Genomic DNA, 23870 nt, shown 5'->3' with positions numbered 1-23870 from the left:
GATTTTCATTACTGAAGCTATGCCTAAGCGCATGTAGTTAGTCTTCTATCCCATGGCCTTGCCTCTAAGGTCTCCCCTAGCAGCTCAGCTATTGCTGCGAGATTAATTGGCCTAAGGTGCAGTCTTGGTTATGTTAGCCATTGCTTCACCTCTCTGCACCTCAAAACCCTCAACTAAAAAGAAAGGAAGTACTTGGCCAGGCACAGCGGCTCACGCCTGTAATCCCAGGACTTTGGGAGGCCGAGGCAGGTGGATCACCTGAGGTCAGGAGTTTGAGACCAGCCTGGACAACATGGTGAAACACTGTCTCTACTAAAAAATATAAAAAGTAGCCAGGCATGGTGGAGGGCACCTGTGATCACAGCCACTTGGGAGGCTGAGGCAGAAGAATTGCTTGAACCCAGGAGGTGGAGGTTGCAGTGAGCTGAGATCGCACCACTGCACTCCAGCCTGGGCAACAAGAGTGAGACTGTCTCAAAAAAAGAAAAAAAAAAGAAAAGGAAAAGAAAGAAAGAAAGGAAGGACTTAATTACTTCACTAGTCTCTTCCACATTTAACCTGTTGTACTCTTAAGAGTTGTCACCAAAGCCCATGACAACGGTATCGATTTTTTCAGTTTCACTAAAAAAAAGTGAGACAGGTGCCTTGGCTCAGGCCCATAATCCCAGCACTTTGCAAAGACAAGGCGGGAGGATGGCTTGAGCCCAGGAGTTCAAGACTAGCCTGGGCAACATAGTGAGACTCCATATTAAAAATACAAAAAATTAGCCAGGCATGGTGACACGTGCCTGTAGTCCCAGCTACCCAGGAGGCTGAGGTGAGAGGATTGCTTGAGCTGAGAGATCATTCCAGCCTGGGTTTCAGAGTGAGACTCTGTCTCAATTTAAAAAAAAAAGAAAAGAAAAAAATATCAGCACTTTTAGGAGGTGAAGTGAAGGGATCTCAAAGACAAATGTATAAAAGTGCAATTAACAAAAGCCAGGTTAAGGCAACTGATAGGCAGCCCAAATGGCTAGTAAAAGCTGGCTTATACAGCAGGTCTGTCACTCACCTACCTAAGTGACAGTGTCAGATACCCACAGGACCCAGAAAACTAACTCCTTCTTGGTATGCTGCAAGTGCTACAGAATCCTAAACTCTCTAAAAAAGAAAAAAAAGAAAAAAAAAAGAATCCTAAACTCTCTCCTGAATCCATGAAAGTGAAATTTTACTCGCTCTGCTCTTACTATTCAGCGTAGTTTATTGCATTCTAGTCTGTGACTGTCTGTGCCTCTTGTTTTCTGATCCACTTATCAAAATGGCATGCCAGAATATTCTTTTGTGTTTTGTTTTGTTTTGTTTTTTTCCGAGACAGAGTCTCGCTTTGTTGCCCAGGCTGGAGTGCAGTGGTGCGATCTCGGCTCACTGCAAGCTCTGCCTCCCGATTCAAGCAATTCTCCTGCCCCAGCCTCCCGAGTAGCTGGGATTACAGGCACACGCCACTATGCCTAGCTGATTTTTGTATTTTTAGTAGAGACGAGGTTTCACCATGTTGGCCAGACTGGTCTCGAACACCTGACCTCGTAATCCACCCACCTCAGCCTCCCAAAGTGCTGGGATTGAGCCAAGTGCTGGGATTGAGCCTAGTGCTGGAATTACAGGTGTGAGCCACTGCGCCTGGCCCACAGTATTCTTGGGTTTCTGGTTTTATTCAGGACTAGTTAAGACTCCCTTTAGTTAAGCTGAGGTGTCTGGACTCATTCCATGTCATAAAATCCTTTTATTTCCTTCTACATCCAAAGCCAAGTATTTCCATCAACTGGCTTTGCCATTACTGAAGTTTTCTCTGCGATCCCTGGTGATCCTCCCTGATTGCAGGGGTTAAGAAAAGACAGGGGTCCCTTACATATAAGAGGTCCTGTTATCTAATGCTCTAAATACTGGGTTGACCGTAGTCAAATTCCTTACTTCTCAGACCTTCTGTTTCCTCATAAAATGGAGATCATAACAGAACCTACCTCATAGGGTTGTGGTAACAATTAAATGAATAAATATACATAAAGAGCTTATAAAAGTCAGTGCTTAGCCTGTAATAATTACTTAGTATTTTTTTTTTTTTTTGGAGATGGAGTCTTCTCTGTTGCCCAGGCTGGAGTGCAATGGTGCGATCTCAGCTCCCTGCAACCTCCACCGCCCGGGTTCAGGCGAGTCTTCTACCTTAGCCTCCTGAGTAGCTGGGACTACAGGCATGTGCCACAATGCCTGGCTAATTTTTGTATTTTTAGTAGAGACGGTGTTTCACCATGTTGGCCAGGCTGATCTCGAACTCCTGATCTCAAGTGGTCTGCCTGCCTCAGCCTGCCAAAGTGCTGGGATTACAGGCCTGAGCCACTGTGCATGACCAGCACTCAGTAAATGTTCTGTTATTATAATTGATGTTATTATTAACCATGTGGGGTAACTATGGGGACTCTTTTTTTTTTTTTTTGAGATGGAATCTCCCTCTGTTGCTCAGGCTGGAGTGCAGTGGTGCAATCTCGGCTCACTGCAACCTCTGCCTCCTCGGTTCAAGCAATTATCCTGCCTCAGCCTCCCGAGTAGCTGGGACTACAGACATGTGCCACCATGCCTGACTGATTTTTGTATTCTTAGTAGAGATGGGTTTCACCATATTGGCCAGGTTGGTCTCCAACTCCTGACCTCGCAATCCACCCGTCTTGGCCTCCCAAAGTGCTGGGATTACAGGTGTGAGCCACCACGCCCGTCCTATGGGGACTCTTTTTAACAAAATGTCTGACTAAAGACAATACAGTGTTCCTTTACCATATTCAGGAGCAGAGACTTGGAGATAAAATGGCAGGAGGAGAGAACGATCCAGAGTATGGTGCCTTTGGTGCCATCATGGCAATTCCTGACAGAAATGCCCCCTGAGAAATGTTGACCCTGCAGGGTCACAGCCTTACTGGTCCCCACCCACTCTGGGCTTGGCCAGACTGGGGACTGCTTACAGGGGACTGTCTTCATTCTCCCTGTTCTTCCCTGCCAGCTGCACGAGAAGTTTGATCGTCTGAAGAAACTGCACCAGGACGAGAAGAAGAAGCTGGAGGATAAGAAGAAATCCTTGGATGATGAAGTGAATGCTTTCAAACAGAGAAAGACGGCGGCCGAGCTGCTCCAGTCCCAGGGTTCCCAGGCTGGAGGCTCACAGACTCTGAAGAGAGACAAAGAGAAGAAAAAGTAAGTAGCAGGCTGCTCTGGGGTGATGCCTTCTCTCTCCTCCTGCTCATCCTTCCGGGGCAGGATGTGGCACCTGAAGGGGCTGAGGACTGGTGACCAGAGGTGAGCTGCGGGCTGTCAGATTGGTTGGGGTACCTATATCTGGTCTCGGCATACCTGTGGGATCATTGGATTCCCTGAGTTTGGGGAGCCGAGAGTAGGGGAGGGATGTGGTCCTGGAGGCCCAGCCCATCCATCCAGCTTGCTTAGGAAAGCCACGCAAACTCAAGGCCCATAGGAGCAGAAGGGAAAGGAGAGGAAAAGCAAAGGGAGAGTGAAGGAGCAGAAGGGAGGAAAAAAATAAGAAGGGCAGCAATTATAAGAAAGAGAGGAACAAGGCTGGGTGCAGTGGCTCATGCCTATAATCCCAGAACTTTGGGAGGCTGAGACAAGCAGATCACTTGAGATCAGGAGTGTGAGACCAGCCTGACCTACATGGCAAAACCTTGTCTCTACTGGAAAAAAACAAAAACAAAAACAAAAAAACAGAAAGTAGCCCAGTGTGGTGATGCATGCCTGTAGTCCTAGGTACTCAGGAGGCTGAGGCAGGAGAATCACTTGACACCAGGAGGTGGAGGTTACAGTGATCCAAGATGACACCACTGCATTCCAGTCTGGGCAATGGAGTGAGACTCCATCTCAAAAAAAAAAAAAAAAAGAAAGAAAGAAAGAGAGAAACAGAAGTACAGATATGGGCCAGGCGTGGTGGCTCACACCTGTAATCCCAGCACTTTGGGAGGCCAAGGCAAGTGGATCACCTGAGGTCAGGGGTTCAAGACCAGCCTGGCCAAATGATGAAACCCTGTCTCTACTAACAATATAAAAAATTAGCAAGGCGTGATGGCACATGCCTGTAATCCCAGCTACTTGGGAGGCTGAGGCAGGAGAATTGCTTGAACCCAGGAGGCAGAGGTTGCAGTGAGCCAAGATCACGCCATTGCACTCCAGCCTGGGTGACAGAGCGAGACTGTCTCAGAAAAGAAAAAAGACGTGCAGATACAGAGTAGTGGAAGAAAGAGAAAGCCTTTAGCAGAAACTCTGTGCACCCTCTCCCCACCCCTGCCCTATATCTGAGGTTGCTCACCTCTCCACCCTGCCTCAGTTCTCACTTGCTGCAGCCAACCGAATTTAACTGCTGCCACTGAAGGCTGCAGCCCAGCCCTGATTTCCCACCCCTTTGTGATCCCTCCCTGCTGGCTGCTTAGTTCTGCCCAGGCTGGGGTGCTGAGAACTTATGAGGGAGCCCTCAGATGCCAGTGTACCCGCATGTGCCCCATCCTCAGTCTGGAGAATGATTTTAAGACTTCCCATCTCCTCTGATACTAGAACATGGGCTCCTGGATACCATGTGGGTCAATAATCCCCATCCAACCCATCTCTGCTTGCTGAAGTTACCCATTCCTCATCCCAGAACCAGAGAAGAGTGTTTCCAACGGGATCTAGAAAACCCTCTGGGTGCCCTTGTGCCCTGCAGTTGTTTCTGCAGTGTGACTAGAGGAGCTCCCAGGTGGACTGTTTAGCAGTGTCTTTACTAAAGGGTACTGAGGATGCAAAATATGTCCATGGTCATTGCCTTCTGTTTTCATCCACTTGTTCCTGGACTTCACTATTGGATATTTTGCCAGAAGGAAAAAACATCTTCCTTTCCTCTGTCTTATCACTTAGAAATAACATGGTAACTTTTGCATAACAGTAAAATATGTTATATTTGGAGGCACTCAGCTTTGCAATCCAATTACTCTTTATTCAAATGTGTAATTTGAACATCTTGGCCAGGTATGGTGGCTCACACCTGAAATCCCAGCACTTTGGGAGGCCGAGGCAGGTGCATCACTTGAGGTCAGGAGTTCGAGACCAGCCTGAGCAACATGGCAAAACTCTGTCTCTACTAAAAATACAAAAATTAGCTGGGCGTGGTGGTGCACACCTGTAGTCCCAGCTATTTGGGAGGCTAAGGCAGGAGAATCACTTGAGCCTGGGAGGCGGAGTTTGCAGAGAGCCAAGATCATGCCACTGCACTCTAGCCTAGGTGACAGAGTGAGACTTTGTCTCAAAAAAAAAAAAAATGAATATCTTCACCAATTAGTCCAGAGATTTTTGTTACTGAATCTTAATACTACATGTCAAATTCATTGAAGTTCAATTAGCCAGAAGAAAGTCTCTTTAGACACACCCTGTACTGTATTCACTTATCTGTCATGGTGTATTAGTTGCACCAGCAGGAATGGATTCCTATTTTTAAGATCAGAAAAATCTAAATTCGTCTTCCAGCTGTAACCTGCTGCCTCCATAGTCCTGTGGTATTTGTTAACTCAATACCTGGGGCAGTTTCATCGCCTGGTTGTTAGGAATTGGTTTGTTCAGGCTGCATTGAAACTATAAATATTCCCTATTCAGATGTTCAGTAAAAGTTCTTTTTAGATCAAGCTTTCCCCTTGTTTCCTCAAACTGACTGACTTCTCCCACCCCAGGCAGGAGATCCCAACAGGGACCCCTCTCTACTCTCCAGGAATATCTGGCATTGGTGACAGCGCCCCTTTCCAATTCTGAAATGGGTGAAAACCCTGCTGGCATGTGGCACCTCATATTAACAATAAGGGCCTAACAGAATGACCAATTCTCTTCTGTACTTCCAGATGTCCAAGTGGCCCTGGGTCTCGTCTTCTTATGTAATTTCATGAGCAATTGGTTAACTCCTGGAAAAGCCACCATTAGACGTGTGCCACCTTCCTCCCATAGTCGTCATGGTGGGTTTTGAGGGTAGAAACGGTGGTAGTAGTATTTCTTCTTGAGAGATGGTGGTTGGATCTAAGAGTCACATATTCAGAATTTCCTTTAGCTTCCCCTAAATTATAGATTAAGAAAATACTGGCCGGCCGCAGTGGCTCACGCTTGTAACCCCAATACATTGGGAGGCCAAAGCGAAAGGAATGCTTGAGTCTAGGAGTTTGAGATCAGCCTGGGCAACATAGTGAGACCCTTGTCTCTACAAAAAAAAAAAAAAAAAAAAAAAATTAAACATTAGCTGGGAATGATGGCACTTGTGTATAGTCCCAGCTACTCGGGAGGCTGAGGTGGGAGAATTGCTTGATCCCGGGAGGGTGAGGCTGCAGTGAGCTGTGATTGCACCACTGCACTCCAGTCTGGGCAAAAGAGAGAGACCCCGACTCAGAAAACAAAAAAAGAGTATCAATGTTTCAGGAGTTCCTACCAGTCCACCCTTCCCACTTCCCCTTCCTGCTACTCCTAATTTCCCTTGACCTCTAACCCTTCATTGTTTGTGTCAACTCATAATATTTGATTTCTCCTCATGCTCACTCCATCTTCATCAGCTCTTACTGTTTTACAGTTAACTCTGCTGTTTGCTGCATGCTGCATGAGACCCAGGGTCCTGGTAAGCTTGATTAACTCTAAATAGAACTAGCAGTGGCTTCTAGAACATATCTCCCCCAGTCCCGCACCCCCAAAACAAACATCCAATCTTAGAAGAAGCTGCTTCATTCGTCTAACTGGTTTTCTCTTGTGACTTATAATATGAAGAAATAGTCTGGTGTGGTTTCAAGTGTACATGTGGAATGTCTGCCTGCCTGCCTGCCTGATTAAAGTGAGGGATTGTTTCAGACGTTTGCTGCTAGAACAGCTGGGTAACATAGGTGGATCTTGTGATCAGTATTTGAGGTTTCAGTGTGGGTAGTTTTTTTCTTAAAGAGCCGTAATCGAGCCGGGCACAGTGGTTCACACCTGTAATCCCAGCACTTTGGGAAGCTGAGGCGGGCGGATCACCTGAGGTCGGGAGATTGAGACCATCCTGGCCAACATGGTGAAACCCCGTCTCTATTGAAATACAAAATATTAGCTGGGCGTGGTTGTACATGCCTGTAATCCAGCTACTCGGGAGGCTGAGGCAAGAGAATAGCTTGAACCTGGGAGGCAGAGGTTGAGGTGAGCTGAGATCATGCCATTGCACTCCAGTCTGGGCAACAAGAGTGAAACTCCTTCTCAAAAAAAAAAAAAAAAAAAAAGAGCCATAATCATTATTTGCAAAATTAATGAAACCGTAGTGATGAGAGAAACTTTGGGGTTCACAAGCCCTGTCCTGCAATGTCACAGTCAGCATTAACCTCCTCCCATCCCCCTGCATCAGGTTTGAGAATATCCAGAGTCAATGGAAACTCACTTCTCTGTTTCCCTCTGGTGGCTGTTTCTTACCTGAGGGGTTCAAGTTCAAGTTCTCAAATTCCGTTTGACTGTATCCCCTCAAAACCATAACAAAAGTGGAGGAAAATGAAGAGACCTTAGACATTATAGAGAATTCCTTACATTTAATCCTACAAGTACCAGCTTCATGAAAACCTCTTATAAGACCAGTAGGTAACCTTTGGGAAGGATTCCTGAGTGCTAGATTTTGTGTTTATAGTTTATAAAGCATTACCTAGTTTATGGGGAGACTGAACGCAGGGATTAAGCACCTTCTATCTCCTCTACTAGACTCAGGTAGTGAATGGAAAGGAAATACAAACATTTTTAATTTAACATCATTAGGTTTTGTTGGTTTTATTTTTGTTTTGTTTGTTTTTTTGAGATGGAGTCTTACTCTGTCTCTCAGGCTGGAGTGCAGTGGCACAATCTCAGCTCACTGCAACCTTCGCCTCCTGGGTTCAAGCAATTCTCATGCCTCAGCCTCCCAAGTAGCTAGGATTATAGGCATGGGCCACCATTCCTGGCTAATTTTTGTATTTTTAGTTGAGAGTGGATTTCACCACGTTAGCCAGGCTGGTCTTGAACTTGTGACCTCGGGTGATCCACCCACCTTGGCCTCCCAAAGTGCTGGGATTATAGGCGTGAGCCACTGCGCCCAGCCTAGGGTTATATTTTTAAAACTTTACCATGGAAACTTTCAAACATGAACAAAAGAAGAGAGGATAATATAGTTCAGCCCACAACCCAGCCCCCAAACAACCATAAACATATGCCCAATCTTGTTTCATCAATTACTGCAGACCTGCTGAATTATTATAAAGCAAAACCATATCCCTTTATCTGTAAATACTTTAATATATATACATATATATTTCCAAGAGAATGATCCTTTAAAAAAGCATAACCACAACCCCACCATTATCACACCTACAGAATGAACAATAATTCATTAACATGAAATGTCTAGTCAGTGTTTGAAACATCCTAGTTGTCTCATAAATGCCTTTTTACATTTGGTTTGTTTGGATCGGGGAATAGAAAACATGGAGAAGACTTTTCCCCACTCACCCATGTAGTTTATGATTTAAATGGAAAGCCTGCTGTTAGTCACCAAACTGATTGTTGCAGCTATTGCACTGGGGACTTGGGGCAGCTGGCAAAACATGCTGCTTGGAAGCAAATCCTGAAGAGGAAGTCCATAGAGGTTTCTGCAACATAAGGCCCATGAAACTGGGCCAAAGGAAACAATCTTGAAAGAACAATGACTTGATTTACTGTCTGGCTTAAGAGCAAGTCTTGGTGCCCCTGCTAGTTGAGTGAAATTAAACAGCAAATTTCCGTTTAGGAAGACAGTCAATTCCTAGAATGTCTGTCCATTCTTTGCACTGTAGTTTCAGTGCCTAGCGACGTGCCTGTCATGTAATAGGACCTTGGTTCATGCGTTATGTTCTTTGTTCCTCCATTTTTCTGTTGTTTTTTGTTTTGAGACAGAGTCTCTCTCTGTTGCCAGGCTGGAGTGCAATGGCGCGATCTCAGCTCTCTGCAACCTCCAACTTCTGGGTTCAAGCTATTCTCCTGCCTCAGCCTCCCAAGCAGCTGAGATTACATGCTCGTGCCACCAAGCCCAGCTAATTTTTGTATTTTTAGTAGAGACGGGGTTTCACCATGTTGGCCAGGATGGTCTCTATCTCCTGACCTCGTGATCCGCCTGCCTCAGCCACCCAAAGTGCTGGGATTACAGGCATCAGCCACCGTGCCTGGCTGTTTCCCCATTTGTAATGAGGAGAGCAGCAAATATGTATTCTAGTTTGTGAGATTTAAGTTTATTCAGGTTTCATTGCACGTGGCTTGACACAATTTCATACAGGTTTCCTCAAGTGAATCATTGTTAGTGGCCATTCCTAAAGTGAACTCTGGCAAAACTATAATTAAAGCTACACTTTACAAGTGAGAGGCAATTGGTAACCAGCTGGAATAGCCAACCCCAACTCCGAGTAGGTTGGCTCTTCCTGGCAGGCTTCTCCCTGGTAGACCACGAAAGCAGTTTCAGACCAACTAGTCAGGGGAGGCTTGGGCTGCCAGGATCTGAAAGCAGCAAAGGCAACCCACCCCCTCCTCAAAGCCCTCATGCTAGGGGTGGATCATAAAGGCCACTTAGAATGCAGGCACTGAGGCTTACTGTGTCCCCGAATTTTGAAATTGCTTGAGGCATTACTTGTAGCTCTCTGCATTTGTAAAAGCAATTCCTTTGTGATTCCCTCCAACATATTTGCAGATAATATACCTCAATTGTTATTGGTCCTTAGGAGTGCACAGTATATGGACAGTATACAAACATCAAAATATATCAGCCTTCCTGTGAAACTAGAATATAGGCCATTGCAGTGTTTTTTAGGTTACTCTTCCCCTAGGAAGTAGAAAAAGAATAAAAATAAGATATAAGGCTGGGCGTGGTGGCTCATGCCTGTAATCCTAGTACTTTGGGAGGCCAAGGAGGGCAGATAACCTGAGGTCAGGAGTTTGAGACCAACATGGCCAACATAGTGAAACCCCCTCTCTACTAAAAATACAAAAATTAGTTGGGTGTGGTGTCGAATGCCTGTAATCCCAGCTACTTGGGGGGCTGAGGCAGGAGAATGGGTTGAAGCCAGGAGGCGGAGTTTGCAATGAGCCGAGATGGCGCCACTGCACTCCAGCCTGGGTGACAGAGCAAGACTCCATCAAAAAAAAAAAAAAAAAAAAAAAGAGAATTTGTATAGCTTTTATTACTTTCCAAAGTGTTTTTGTTTTTTGTATGGTATCTCATTTTACACTTATAACAAGTCTGTGTGGTAAGAAGGAATAATCCCCAGTTTACAAAATGAGTAAATGGAGGCTGGGCACAATGGCTCACTCCTGTAATCGTAGCACTTTAAGAGGCTGAGGTGGGAGGATCACTTGAGCCCAGGAGTTGGAGACCAGCCTGGGCAGCATGGTGAAACCCCGTCTCTATATTTATTTTTAAAAAAAGAGTGGCCAGGCGCAGTGGCTAACACCTGTAATCCCAGCACTTTGGGAGGCCAAGGCGGGCAGATCACCTGAGGTCAGGAGTTTGAGACCAGCCTGGCCAACATGGTGAAATCCTGTCTCTACTAAAAATCTAAAAATTAGCTGGGCATGATGGTGGACGCCTATAATCGCAGCTACTTGAGAGGCTGAGGCAGGAGAATCGATTGAACCTGGGAGGTGGTTGCAGTGAGCTGAGACCACACCACTGCACTCCAGCCTGGGAGACAGAGCAAGACTCCATCTCAAAAAAAAAAAAAAAAAAAAAAAAAGAGTAAATGGAGGAGCAGAGAATTTAAGGAACTTACCAAGGGCCACACAGTGAGTTGGTGGCAGAACTCCTATTTTCTGTTATAAATTACCATTCACCTCAGTGTGTGTATATCTTGAAAGTGTATGTGTGGGAGTATATTCCCTTTGAGAAACTGGCTGTGAAACATACTCATTTATGCCCATACTTTTATCCCTGCCAGATATCTAATAGTCTTTATTTAATGGGATAAATTAATTCTTCGGGTAATAAATAGGGCTTAGATCCATAGCCAAGGAATTCTTAGGGACATTGCATGTGATAGAGTCTTAAATAAACAGCTCTGAGCCCGGCTGTGACTCTTTCTTTGCAGACACAGGCAGGTCTATTGACTTCTCTGTTTCTCAGTCTACTGATATGTCAAATGGGGATGAGTCCTACTTGCTGTATTTATGTCACAGGAATGAAATTTACATTGAAGAGAAGTCAAAGTATTATTTAGCACAAACCCATGATGGGTTTCCATAGTTCTTCTCAGGTACCAACCCCACACACTCTGCAAACAGGCCTTGCCCCAGAGTACCAGGTAGCTGACTAGGACCTCCTGTGGTGAAAACTTAGCCTCCTCTGCTTTCCCTATGGGACAGAAAATGCAGTGGCTAGAGCCTGGGGCTCTATCCAGTGGCCTGAGGCCACCTGGAGATTTGCAGAAGGTATTCCTATAGAAGGTATTGGGTGGTGACAGGGGGAACATTAGTCAGTACCTAGTCATTAAGAAGAGATAGCCAGGCTCAGTGGCTCACGCCCGTAATCCCAGCACTTTGGGAGGCCGAGGCGGGCGGATCACAAGGTCAGGAGTTTGAGGCCAGCCTGACCAACATGGTGAAACCCTGTCTCTACTAAAAATACAAAAAATTAGTCGAGCATGATGGCACACACCTGTAATTCCAGCTAGTCAGGAGGCCGAGGGAGGGGAATCGCTTGAACCTGGGAGACGGAGGTTGCAGTGAGCCGATATCATCTGCACTCTAGCCTGGGCAACAGAGCAAGACTCCATCTCAAAAAAAAAAAAAAGAGAGAGAGAGCGATGGCAGGGTGCAGTGGCTCACCTGTAGTCCCAGCACTTTGGGAGGCCGAGGCGGGCGGATCACCTGAGGTCTGAGGTCAGGAGTTCAAGACCAGTCTGACCAACATGGAGAAACCCCATCTCTACTAAAAATACATTAGTAGCCAGGCATGGTGGTACATGCCTGTAATCGCAGCTACTTGGGGAGCTGAGGCAGGAGAATCGCTTGAACCCAGGAGGCAGAGCTTGCAGTGAGCCAAGATCGTGCCATTGCACTTCAGCCTGGGCAACAAAAGCGAAACTTTGTCTCAAAAAAAAAAAAAAAAGAGACAAAAAATATTTTTATGGTTATTGATCATGATTTTGCTGGCTAATGCCACTGCTGCCATCATGTAGGAGTGTGTGGAGTGTATGAGAGAGAAAGCATGTTCCCCAGAGCCAATGCAATAAGACTTTTAAGACCATCTAACATAGCTATATTCTAATTTAGCCATTAGTCCTCGTGACTTAATTTTCTTCTGACCTTTTTTTTTTTGGTACATTAATCTATCTGTTCATTAACTCAGCTTCTCTTTTCATTTTCAGTTTGGGCTTCCTGTAGAAACCCTTTACCTGCGCAACAGAGCTGTGCCTCCCTTTCTCTAATTCCCCCTTAACATGCCTGGGGGGCATACCATCCAACCCGGTCCCTCTCCTCTCTTCCTGCCAAGGTTTATAGAAACCTGAGAGTCTGAGGACGATGTCTGGCCGCTGGTCAAGAAGCCAACAGTCATGTGGCTCACAGATGCATCCTGCTTCCCAGTCCCCATCCCGGCACCCCCAACCATTCCTCCTGTCTTCCCTGCCATCTTTGCCAGAGGCACAACATAGTCAGGGGGCCCATCTGCTACTCTTTCCCACCAACTCCCCAGTTCCAGTTGCTGTTAGTTTCCCTAAGGTGTTTGCATCCACCATGGCTGGGTAGGCACCGGTCAGCACAGCTGCCCCCTTGGTCTCCTGTATCCCAGTCACTAATCTTCCCTGGCTCACCCCACCCTCACCCTCAGGAGCCACAGCCACTTCTCAGAGGGTTCCAGAAGGAGAGCCTTTGGTGTCTGTTCCTTCTAACCTTCAAGTCCAGCCCTTTCCAGTTCTCATTCACTCAAAGTAACTGCACTAAAGCTGTGCTCAAAATTTGCAACACATTTATTTACACCAAACCCTTCCCATAAAACACAACTGCTGGAGAAAATAGCAGGCGTTTCCCCTCTAACTCTGGGTATCCCACAGATGCAAAAGGGAGAATAAACCTGAATATTATTACCAGTCTAGAGTCTTGAATGATAGCCTTACTGAATTCTTCTTGTGAGGTATCTCGGGGTAATTTCCGGAAGGGCTCCATACCATCCCAATAGGGTGAGGCCAGTAGCAGGAATAATAAATCCCACTTTGTAGACTGGAACTGAACTGTCAAAGAATCAAGTGTTTGCAGGTTTGCTCTGATGAGTCTTCTAGTTCATTCAGTGAACATCATGATGATTTTTCACATGCATTTAGCATGCATCCCCCAATAAGAAGAGATGAGACTATCAGCTGGAGAGAAGAAAAGAGGTGTTCCACCTTGGAAGGCCCTTCACTTTGTTTCCAATCTAAGGAGTTGAGAATCTAAAAATATTCCAGCCCTAGTTTTTATCATGGGTCTCATCTGATAGTGGCTTTGGGAACCTCTGTGAAGTACAGAGCCCTCCCTTGTCAGGGTTACGACACACAGTGGTCTTTGGTGTTTGGCCAGTGACAGAGTGAGCGATGTTGACCTGGCAATGATCTGTGGCTAACATGCCGTCTCTCTGCCCTTCCTTTGCAGTAACCCATGGCTGTGTACTGAATAGTATTCCCCGCTACAGCTGGACTGGACTCCATTTAGCCTTTTAAGCCAAGGTTCCTATTTTAACTGACAGCTTTCCTTCGGGGTGCCAGGCAGTCAGGCCCCCCACCCCTACCCTGTCATGTACTTCAAGCTCACTTCTTTTTGAGTTCTGCAACGTGCTCCAGCCTCCCAGTCCCCTGGCACTGACCGTGACCACCACCTTCTTTTTTTTTTTTTTTAGTTTCTTTTTTTGATCACTTACTTTCAAAGCACACAGTCAAACAAGGTTATGCCAAATTTCCAGGTCTTTTCAAAGTATTGAGAAGGGGAAGGGGATTTCTTGCTTCAGTTATAGATTATAATAGGAAGTGAAAAGAAAAAAAATGAAAAGCAAACATATGCACGCACTTTCTCTTTTCTTGCTGGCAAAGCAAAGAGTGTAGGCTTGCTGTGCGCCGTTTGGTGATCTACTGATTGGTGAGTGACCAGAGTAAGTACGAAGGTGATGCCAAAGCACAAGCCAGTTTCCTGGGAAAATTCAAGTCACAGTGGAGTATTTTTTTTTTTAAGACTGTATGCTTGGAGGTAGAAACAAACCAACAACCAGACAAAAAAAAAAAAAAAAAAAAAAAAAAAAAAGCTGCTCAGATGCTGAGCCAGTAGCTCAGAGAGATGCTGAGTTAGGCCTGTCAGCTCTCCTTGGGAAAGGCTTCTTATTTGCAACTTTGATGATTCTGTGTCCAGCTTCAGAGCTGCTTTCCCAGAAATTCACGCTTAAACAACCAACCGGTAATCATCAACCCCCCCATCCCCCCTAATTATTTGCATTACAAACCTGAGGCGCCCTCATTTGTGTTTGTGTACAGATTAAGACTTGAGAAGCTCTGAATACTTCAAAAGTATTAGACCCACATAGCCTTGGAGAGACCTTCAGAAACTAAGGAGGAGTTTTATATTAAGGGAGACATTTTAGTCGGTAAGACAATAGGAACTACTTAACTCTGGAAGGGGAAATGAAGGCCCAGAGAAGGGAAGTGACTTGACCGAGGTCCCACTGCTGTTTCAACGCAGAAGCCAGACTAATTTCCTTGCCTCCTGACTCCCAATCCATTTCACAAAGGGATTCAATCTGCTTATATATGTTCCTGGAGACGAGGTCTTTTGATGATCAGAGAAACTGAGTAGTTAGTGTTAGAAGATCCTTGAGTTTTTTCCCACAGAAAAACATCTGAAGATGGAGTGAGTGAGGGGTGGCAAAGCAAAGGCATAGCCAGCCAGCTTCGTAACCCAGTGATGCTGCAAGGCTGGAACGGCGTCCAGGAGACTGTGTGGAAAAGGTGCCCTAGGTGACCCTTATAATCAGGGAACTTGGTAAACAAAAATCTAACCCATGAGTGAACGTAATTTAAAAAGTTGATCAAGCCTATTAAAATGTGTATTTAAGTGGATAGCTTTTCTCACTTTAGATAGATTTTGTCCTCCTTCAATGAAAAGGCTTTTAATTAGTACAGCTGTTGCTATTTTGAAAAAACATACCGCTAGTACTCTGTTTACTTCTGGTGAAACAAAACCAGTCATTAGAAATGGTCTGTGCTTTTATTTTCCCAGACTGGAGTGGCTTTTCTGAAACAGCACACACACACACACACACACACACACACACACCCCCTCACTTCTCTTATGCCAAGAAGTTTGCTTTCCCTAGCTGCAGTGTAGATGGCTCTTGTTTTTGTTTTTTTGTTTTAATCATTTGGCATTCATATGTGGCTGTTAATATGTGCTTGTTTTTAATTAAAACAAGAAGCTTTAAACTGGTGTGTGGTGTTCTTAAAACTGCATAGATTTCCCCGTGGTGATGGCCCATCAGTGACCCCCATTTCTAACCTGTCTTCTCAAACTATAATCTGTGCTACCTCATACTGCCCACTTCCCTCCCCCTGTCTTACTTTGAATGTCCTCTTTCTTTGGCTAATTTCATGTTTTCTTTCTCTTTCTCTCTCCCTCTCCAGCTTTTTTTAATCTTGTCTTCAGCAGCTGCACTAAGTCTAAAGGAGAAGACTGCCATTATAGAAGAGTTAGGGTTCCATATTGTCTCAAATCAGAAATCAACCAGTTCCCTCTCCCCTCAAACAGCAAGCACACACACACACACCACAGCACTCCACAAGTGTTCATGTGTCCCTGTGTCCAGGAAAGAAGCTCTCTTCTGACTTACATGGTATTTTAAATGGAAGTATCTTGTCCTAACTAACAAGGCAGGAAAAGAACCATCAGAGCTGGAAAACGGACCAAATGTAACCTCAGAGAAACAACTACAGGACCACTCACCCAAGTGTAAGTGACTGGGGCAGAACACCTCAGCTGTGGGTGTGGAAGTACTGTTCACAAGGTTTTGAGTTTTATGTTTTTCTTTTAAACATTTCCCTGGTTCAATGGTTTGACTGTCTACAGCCACTGTTAAACATTTCTGAACGTGGAAGAGAAAGTCAAGTGACATATGTATCTTCTTCAGCATTCACAGACCTTCTATAGACTCCAGCAAGGGGGAAAAATGGATCCACTAACACTCAGGTGGAGAAGGGAGAGAAGGGAGGGGGTTTAAGCTTAGTGAGAGCAAAATTACTCCATTCAACCTTCTAAGACCAGTTGGGGTTTTGAGAGAGGTTTCTGCTCAACCTAGGATCTGGAGGGAGAGCTTTGATGTTGGTAAATCCGCCTTTAACTCATTGGTTTAACTTGCATCAAAATACCATGTGAGCGTGCTCATTCCATATATCCCTACCACCATTCTGCTGTTCAATGTCTCTTGAGAGAGCCTCTTTGCATGTTTGCCAGAATCTGTGTGTGTTTTTCCTTTCTTCTCCGTTGTTCTTTTTGCTCAAAGGTGTGACCAGTCACTGCCCCTCTGGGGCTTTCATTCTCCAGGAGAAACATCCCAGAACCAGCACTGTTTAGCTTGATACCTTTCTAATGTCCATGTCAATTTTCAATAAAATTCAAAGAAATGCTAAATGGCTGTGTGATCTGATCTTGTCACTGGGTGATGCGGCCCACTACGGTTTGCCTGAGGAGTGGGTGGCTGCCTCCCGAGTGGGTGATTTGAAGGGCTCAGGGAGGCACCACCAGCCTATGAAACCTTCCTAGGTGGGTTGCCATCCCCCGTGCCCGCTTCCTCCAACTTTCCTTCATCTGGGCCTGAAATTCCCACCACAGTGGGGTGGAGGTGGGCAGGAAGTCCTCTACTTTTTTCTTTATTAGCATGGATTCAACTAAGTTGAGCTGATTATCATCTAGTATATTAGATGGAGGAAGTGGAGTGCCAGATCCTACGGAACAAGATTCAGGTTAGTTTTAATTCTGGAAGGAAAAGAACTCCACCACGTGTCTTCTCTCATGTAATCCTGGGATGTGAGCATCCCCCAAAATACATGGATATATGGATATGTGCACTTCATGACTTGAAAAGCATTCTATAGATACTAAGGAGTATTTTGTGTCCTGGGGCTACCAGAGAGCGGAGCCTCCCATCTTCCCATCCTCCTAAGCATTAAAGTGGGCAAGAGAGAGAGCCCTCACTTTAAAGAACCCTGGTGACCCTTAGGGAAACGAACTTTCGTCAGCTTCGTTTCCCTAAGGGCCAGGGTGCAGAAATCAGGGCGGGCATCTCGGTACGGAGGCCTGGAGGCCTCAGAAAGTACCCGGGTACATAGGCCTGGCTCTGCGCAGCTCGCACACTAGGGGGCAGCCGAGTGACACAATACGTCTGTGACGTTTGTGACGTCACTGAGCAGAGGCTGGCACCAAGATGTTATGGAAAATTACAAGCCCTGGAGCCCTATAGACTTGCGAACTGTGCGCTCTAGAGGCAAGTTATGTTTAAAACGTCTCTAGAGGCCGGGCGCGGTTGCTCACGCCTGTAATCCCAGCACTTTGGGAGGCCAAGGTGGGTGGATCACCTGAGGTTAGGGGTTTGAGACCAGCCTGGCCAACATGGGGAAACCCCATCTCTACTAAAAATACAAAAATTAGCCGGGCATGGTGGCACATACCTGTAATCCCAGCTATTCGGGAGGCTGAGGCAGGGGAATTGCTTGAACCCAGGAGGTGGAGGTTGCAGTCAGCCGAGATCCTGCCATTGCACTCCAGCCTGGGTGACGAGAGCAAGACTCCATCTTAAAAATAAACAAACAAAAAGAAGTCCTGGCCGGGCGCGGTGGCTCTCGCCTGTAATCCCAGCACTTTGGGACCCCGAGGTGGGCGGATCACCTGAGGTCAGAAGTTTGAGACCAGCCTGACCAATATGGTGAAACCCCGTCTTTACCAAAAATACAAAAATTAGCCAGATGTGGTGGTGGGCACCTGTAGTCCTAGCTACTCGGGAGGCTTAGACAGAATTGCTTGAATCTGGGAGGCAGAGGTTGCAGTGAGCCGAGATTGTACCACTTCACTCTAGCCTGGGTGACAGAGCAAGACACCATCTCAAAAAAAGAAGAAGAAGAAGAAGAAATGAAGACACATAGACACATAGCTGGAATTTTAATACACATTAGTGGGGGAGAGGGGAATCGGTTTGCAGTTAATAAAATTTGCATACAGCGTTGCTAGCGCATCAATGGGGAGGGGCGTGGGCCTGCTGTGGTGACCAGAGCCATCTCCCAGGGAGAGAAGTTGCTGAACATCTGAGAATGCCACCTGCTTCTAGGAGAATGAGTCTCTTGGCTTTCATGAAGGGTTCTCTTTTTCTCCTTTTTTCCTTGGCCTGTGGCTTAACCGCATCTAACAGATCTCTCTGGAGTGCCTTAATAAAACCAGTTAAGGACTGCCTGTTGTATACAAGCAATGCATTCATATACCTTCCTGTTAACAGTAAAAAAGAAAGAAAGAAAAAAAAAGGATGAGTCTCTTATACCTTCAAAAAGGCCAAGCAACCTAGGGCTCCACTTGGCCACATTGAGGTTAACAATGTCCTCTCCTATTTGAAATGTTCCCACTTAGGGAGATTCGTCTTTCTGCTAAAAGAACAACTTTCTTGCAAGGCCATTCTTTTAAAATGAAGGCACCTTTGAGACAGTTATGCATTGGGACAGCAGGACCTCATAGTGGTTTTGTTACTTACCATTGTATCCATCCACCTCTTGCATTACCTCTTAGGTTATTTGCCTTGGGCTTTAGAAAGTCTGTGCCCTGGACTTAATATCTATGTAACATAATAGTCGCTGTTACATATAGGACTGGTGTTTTGTTTTTTTTTTTGAGACAGTCTTGGCTCTGTCGCTCAAGCTGGAGTGCAGTGATATGATCTCAGCTCACTGCAACCTCCCCCGGCCCCTTCAAGCGATTTTCCTGCCTCAGCCTCTGGAGTAGCTGAGATTACAGGCCCCCGCCACCACACCTGGCTAATTTTTGTATTATTAGTAGAGACAGGTTTCCTCCCGTTGGTCAGGCTGGTCTCTAATCCCTGACCTCAAGTGACCCTCCCGCCTCAGCCTCCCAAAGTGCTGGGATTACAGGTGTGAGCCAGTGCACCCGGCAGGTAATTAAATCTTTTTGCCTAAGATCTAATTAGGTGCTGCCCTTGAGGAACTTGTGGACTGGCCCCTTGTATCTACTCAAGCATGTTTTCCAATACTTCCTAATATTCATTCTGTCCAGTCTATTCCATCCCTGCACAAACCTCTCCCTGAGTTACACAAACTGTTTGTTGACTGTCTGAAATATCCTCTACTGATTTAAATCTTACCTTCAAGGCTCAGGTCCTACCTTGAAGGCTTTCTTGATCTCATCCACCTATCCTGATCCCTGATCTCTTCTCCATTTTCAAACTTTCTAGTTGAACATTTTTTTTTTTGAGACAGTGTCTCACTCCATCGCCGAGGCTGGAATGCAGTGGCACGACCACGGCTCACTGCAACCGCTGCCTCCTGGGCTCAAGCTATCCTTCCACCTCAGCCTCCCGAGTAGCTGAGACTACAGGGGCCACTACCATGCTCGGCTACGTTTTTTATTTTTATTTTTTGTAGAGACGGGATTTTGCCATATTGGCCAGGCTGGTCTCCAGCTCTTGAGCTCAACAGATCCACCCACTTCGGCCTCCCAAAGTGCTGAGATTATAGGCCTGAGCCACTGAGTCCCACCCCTAGTTGAAATTTTTTTTTTTTTTTTTTTTTGAGACGGAGTCTCGCTCTGTTGCCAGGCTGGAGTGCAGTGGCGCGATCTCGGCTCACTGCAACTTCCGACTCCCTGGTTCAAGCAATTCTCCTGTGTCAGCCTCCTGAGTAGCTGGGACTACAGGTGTGCCACCACGCCAGGCTAATTTTTGTATTTTTAGTAGAGATGGGTTTTCACCATGTTGGCCAGGATGGTCTCGATTTACTGACCTTGTGATCTGCCTGCCTCAGCCTCCCAAAGTGCTGGGATTACAGGCGTGAGCCTGGGCGCAGTGGCTCATGCCTATAATCCCAGCGCTTTGGGAGGCCGAGGCAGGAGGATCACTTGAGGTCATGAGTTCAAGGCCAGCCTGGCCAACAGGGTGAAACCCCATCTCTACTAAAAATACAAAAATATTAGCCAGTGTGTTGACACGCGTCTGTAGTCCAGGCTACTCCAATGGCTGAAGCAGGAGAATCGCTTGAACCGAGGAGGCAGAGGCTGCAGTGAGCCAAGATTGCACCACTGCACTCCAGCCTGGGCGACACAGCAAGACTCCATCTCAAAAAAAAAAAAAAAAAAAAGAAGAAGAAGAAGAGGTAGCTAGAGTTATATTCTTCACCAATGTCAGGAGCTAATGCACTTTTGAAACAATTCATTTTGAAATTAAGTTACAAGAATAGTACAAACTATACTCACATACTCTTAACCCAGATTCACCAGTTGATAACATCTTGCCCTACTGCTTTATCATTTTTGTGCCCCATATATATGTATCTACACCATATATACAGATAATATTTTCTTTCATAACCACAGACAGTTATCAATTTTGGTAAATTTCACATTCTAACACTAATCTATCAAATAATATCCTTTATAGCATTTTTTCTTGCAGTACAGGATCTAGTCTAGGTTTATGCATCGTGCCCTGTCTTTTTAGTCTCCTTTCATTTGGAATAGCCGTGTTTTGTCTTTCATTACATTGATATTTTTGAAGTCTTATTTTAAAAATATGATGTTCTCATTTAGGGTCACGTGTTGCCCAGTTTCTGTAGGATATAATTACTGGGATTTTTTTTTCTTTATTGCTACTAATAAACATTCTGTGGAAAGAAACTGTTAAGTTCCTGGAAATAACTTACTCCTCATCAAAAATTCTCCTTGGATTGAGCATCTATTGATAATGCTTGCCTGGACCAATCTATACAAAATGATGATTTCCTAACCCCAGCACTCCCTCCATATTTACCCGTTAGCACATGGTATTCGACTGCAAGCAAAGGCCCTCCCTGCAAAGGCCCTCCCTTTTCTCTAAAGTATTTATCTATTTGGTATCACTGCAGACTTACGGCTCCCTATTTTTCAATGGTTTATAATTCATTACTCTCTTTAATAATATTGGTGCTCACATTACTCACAGTTGGCCAGTGAGGACTCCTAGTTATGCTTTCAATCCGTTAGTAAACATTCCTCAAGAACACATGGTGGTGCAGAATACTCGGGCCAAGAACTTTTCAGATCGTTTATGGGAGTGGTGCTGCATCAGGTTCCAAGTTTTCATCTTTTCATTGCGTACTGACTCCCCCTATAGGCAAAAGCAGGAAAGGAAGCTCAAAGCAGTCCAAAGGCAGGTTTGCGTGTCTTAAGGCAGTGACAGACATCTGCATTAGAGGGAAGGAGGATGGATGATTACAGGAGGTTTCTGGATTTTTTTTTTTTTCTTTTTTTGAGATGGAGTCTTGCTCGTTGCCCAGGCTGGAGTGCAGTGGCGCGATCTCGGCTCACTGCAACCTCCACCTCCCAGGTTTGAGCGATTCTCCTGCCTCAGCCTCCTGAGTAGCTGGGACTACAGATGTGTGCCACCACACCCGGCTAATTTTTGTATTTTTAGTAGAGACGCGGTTTCACCATGTTGGCCAGGCTGGTCTCTAACTCCTGACCTCAAGTGACTTGTCTGCCTTGGCCTCCCAAAGCACTGGGGTTACAGGTGTGAGCCACCTCGCCTGGCCTTCTGGATTGTTTAGGATTGTAATGGCGACCTCTATTATCTACACCTACACCTCTCTTCAACTAACGTATTTCTGCTCAGGGGTTTCTACTCCTGCTCACTGAGAAACCATCTGTGGCTGTGAGAAAGGAATGGGCTAAAATAGATAGGCTGATAGATTTTCTTGTAATCAGAAGGATACCAGGTAGAGAAGGACATGGAGAATCCTGGAAATTTGTTTTCTATGGATGAAGCTGTTTATTCCTTAGTGGGATTTACAAATGGAATCCTGTTATAGTTGTTCCAGAGCAGATGTCCTCTTACATCAGTTCCATTGCCTTTTGTTTTGTAATCCAAGTTCAAAAGTCAGATTACAATTATTTGTTTGTATATAACGGGAAAGTCCAGGCTAAGAGGAAGTAGTTTATATTTTCACAGATTGTTTTCTAGGAAAGATGTATATTTATTACAATGCTGATTTTGGTGAAAGTTGGCAACTTAGGCTGTGTCTTAGTCCATTTATGCTGCTATAACAAGATACCTGAGACTGGGCAACTTATAAAGAATATAAATTTATTTCTCAGTGTTCTGGAGCCTGAGAAGTCCAAGATCAAGGCACCAACAAGTTTAGTTGTCTGGTGGGGACGGCTCTCTGCTTCCAAGATGGTACCTTGTTGCTGCATCCTCCAGCGGGGAGGAGTGTTATATCCTCACATGGCAGAAGGCAAAGGGCAAGTGACCAAACACTGTGTAAAGCCTCTTTCATTAGGGCCTTAATCCTATTCCGGAGGGAGGAGCTCTCATGGCTTAATGACCTCTTAAAGGACCCATGATTTAATACCATCACATTATCCATTAAGTTTCAGCACTTCAATTTTGGAGGGGACACACTCAAACCATGGCGGGATGAAATAAATCTAATTATGAAATAACAAATCAGCTTAAAATTAGGCTCCAAGGAAGTGATTTTCGCTAGGTTGGGACAAAGGGAAGAGCTTCATTCATTTACCCATTTAATTCAACAAATATCTCTGAATGCCTACAGGGTCAAGGTGTAGGTGCTAACAGCAAGACAGATAAGTTCCCTGCTTTCACATAACTGACATTCCAGTGGATTACATCAAGAAAACAAAAAGGAAAGAAAGAAAGTGGTTTTTCTCTGTTGTCCTGGAGTTGATTACAAGCTTGGTGCGGAGAAATAGCCCTATATAAAACTAAATGTCCCACCAGCAGCAGGACCACTGGATGAGGTAGCTTTGACCCAGTGCCCTCTTTAACTCTCTCATGACATATTTCTAACCATATGACACCTTAGGTGTAGGGGTGTATTGGACTGAGAAGAGCAGAAGATAAAAGCACTTTTCAGTTTCAGAATTCCTCATTTCCATGTTTGTCTTTCTTTATGATGGGCATTCATGTTTATTGAGGTAATGTTAGTCTCTGAACCAGCAAATCAAAGAATACAATACTAAGAAGGAAGGTTAGAGATTATAAATTCAAGTCATGATTGTATGAGTGAGAAAAATAAGGCCAGAGAGGTGAAGTGACTTGCCGAGGGCTGCAGAGATAGTTGTTGGCAATGATGAGATGAGAATTTAAGTCACCTGACTCCCCATCTAGTGTTCCCCCTCATTTGCCTTTGCACTCCCCTATTTATTATTATTATTAATTTTGAGATGGAGTGTCACTCTATTGTCCAGGCTGGAGTGTACTGGCACGATCTCAGCTCACTGTGACCTCCACCTCCGGGGTTCAAGCAATTCTCCTGCCTCAGCCTCCGGAGTAGCTGGGACTACAACCACGTGCCACCAACCCAGGCCATTTTTTTTTTTTTTAATAGAGATGAGATTCACCATGTTGGCCAGGCTGGAATCAAACTCCTGACCTCAAGTGATCCTCCCACCTCGGCCTCCCAAAGTACTGGGATTACAGACGTAAGCCACCACACCCGGCCTGTTTTATTTTCTTTACAGCATGTATCACCTTTTGAACTTTTTAAAAACAGTTTGGGCCAGGCGCGGTGGCTCACGCCTGTAATCCCGGCAGTTTGGGAGGCCGAGGCAGGAAGACC

The 23870-nt window shown here is 45.3% G+C and overlaps 1 protein-coding gene across 13 annotated transcripts in view; it reads left to right on the top strand.

Annotated features, from left to right (window-relative positions):
• The window catches only part of SEPTIN6 (septin 6), an 84396-nt gene extending 67722 nt beyond the window's left edge, over nt 1-16674 (top strand). For 3 of the 13 annotated variants that reach the window (XM_032258365.1, XM_032258362.1, XM_032258364.1), the window contains exons 9-11: nt 3026-3216; nt 6588-6649; nt 12402-16674. In XM_032258365.1, coding sequence (XP_032114256.1) covers nt 3026-3216; nt 6588-6649; nt 12402-12472 — 324 coding nt within the window. In that variant the 3' untranslated portion in view covers nt 12473-16674. Of the gene's footprint in view, nt 1-3025; nt 3221-6587; nt 6650-12401 lie in introns of those variants that run through there. The other 10 variants (XM_032258374.1, XM_032258370.1, XM_032258373.1 and 7 more) reach the window with 7 other exon arrangements.
• Nucleotides 16675-23870: the final 7196 nt, after the last annotated feature.

This window comes from Sapajus apella, unplaced genomic scaffold (genome assembly GCF_009761245.1).
Source record: "Sapajus apella isolate SASKATOON/1434 unplaced genomic scaffold, GSC_monkey_1.0 scaffold102, whole genome shotgun sequence".
NCBI lineage: Eukaryota > Metazoa > Chordata > Mammalia > Primates > Cebidae > Sapajus > Sapajus apella.
This window is presented reverse-complemented; position numbering and strand designations above follow the sequence as displayed.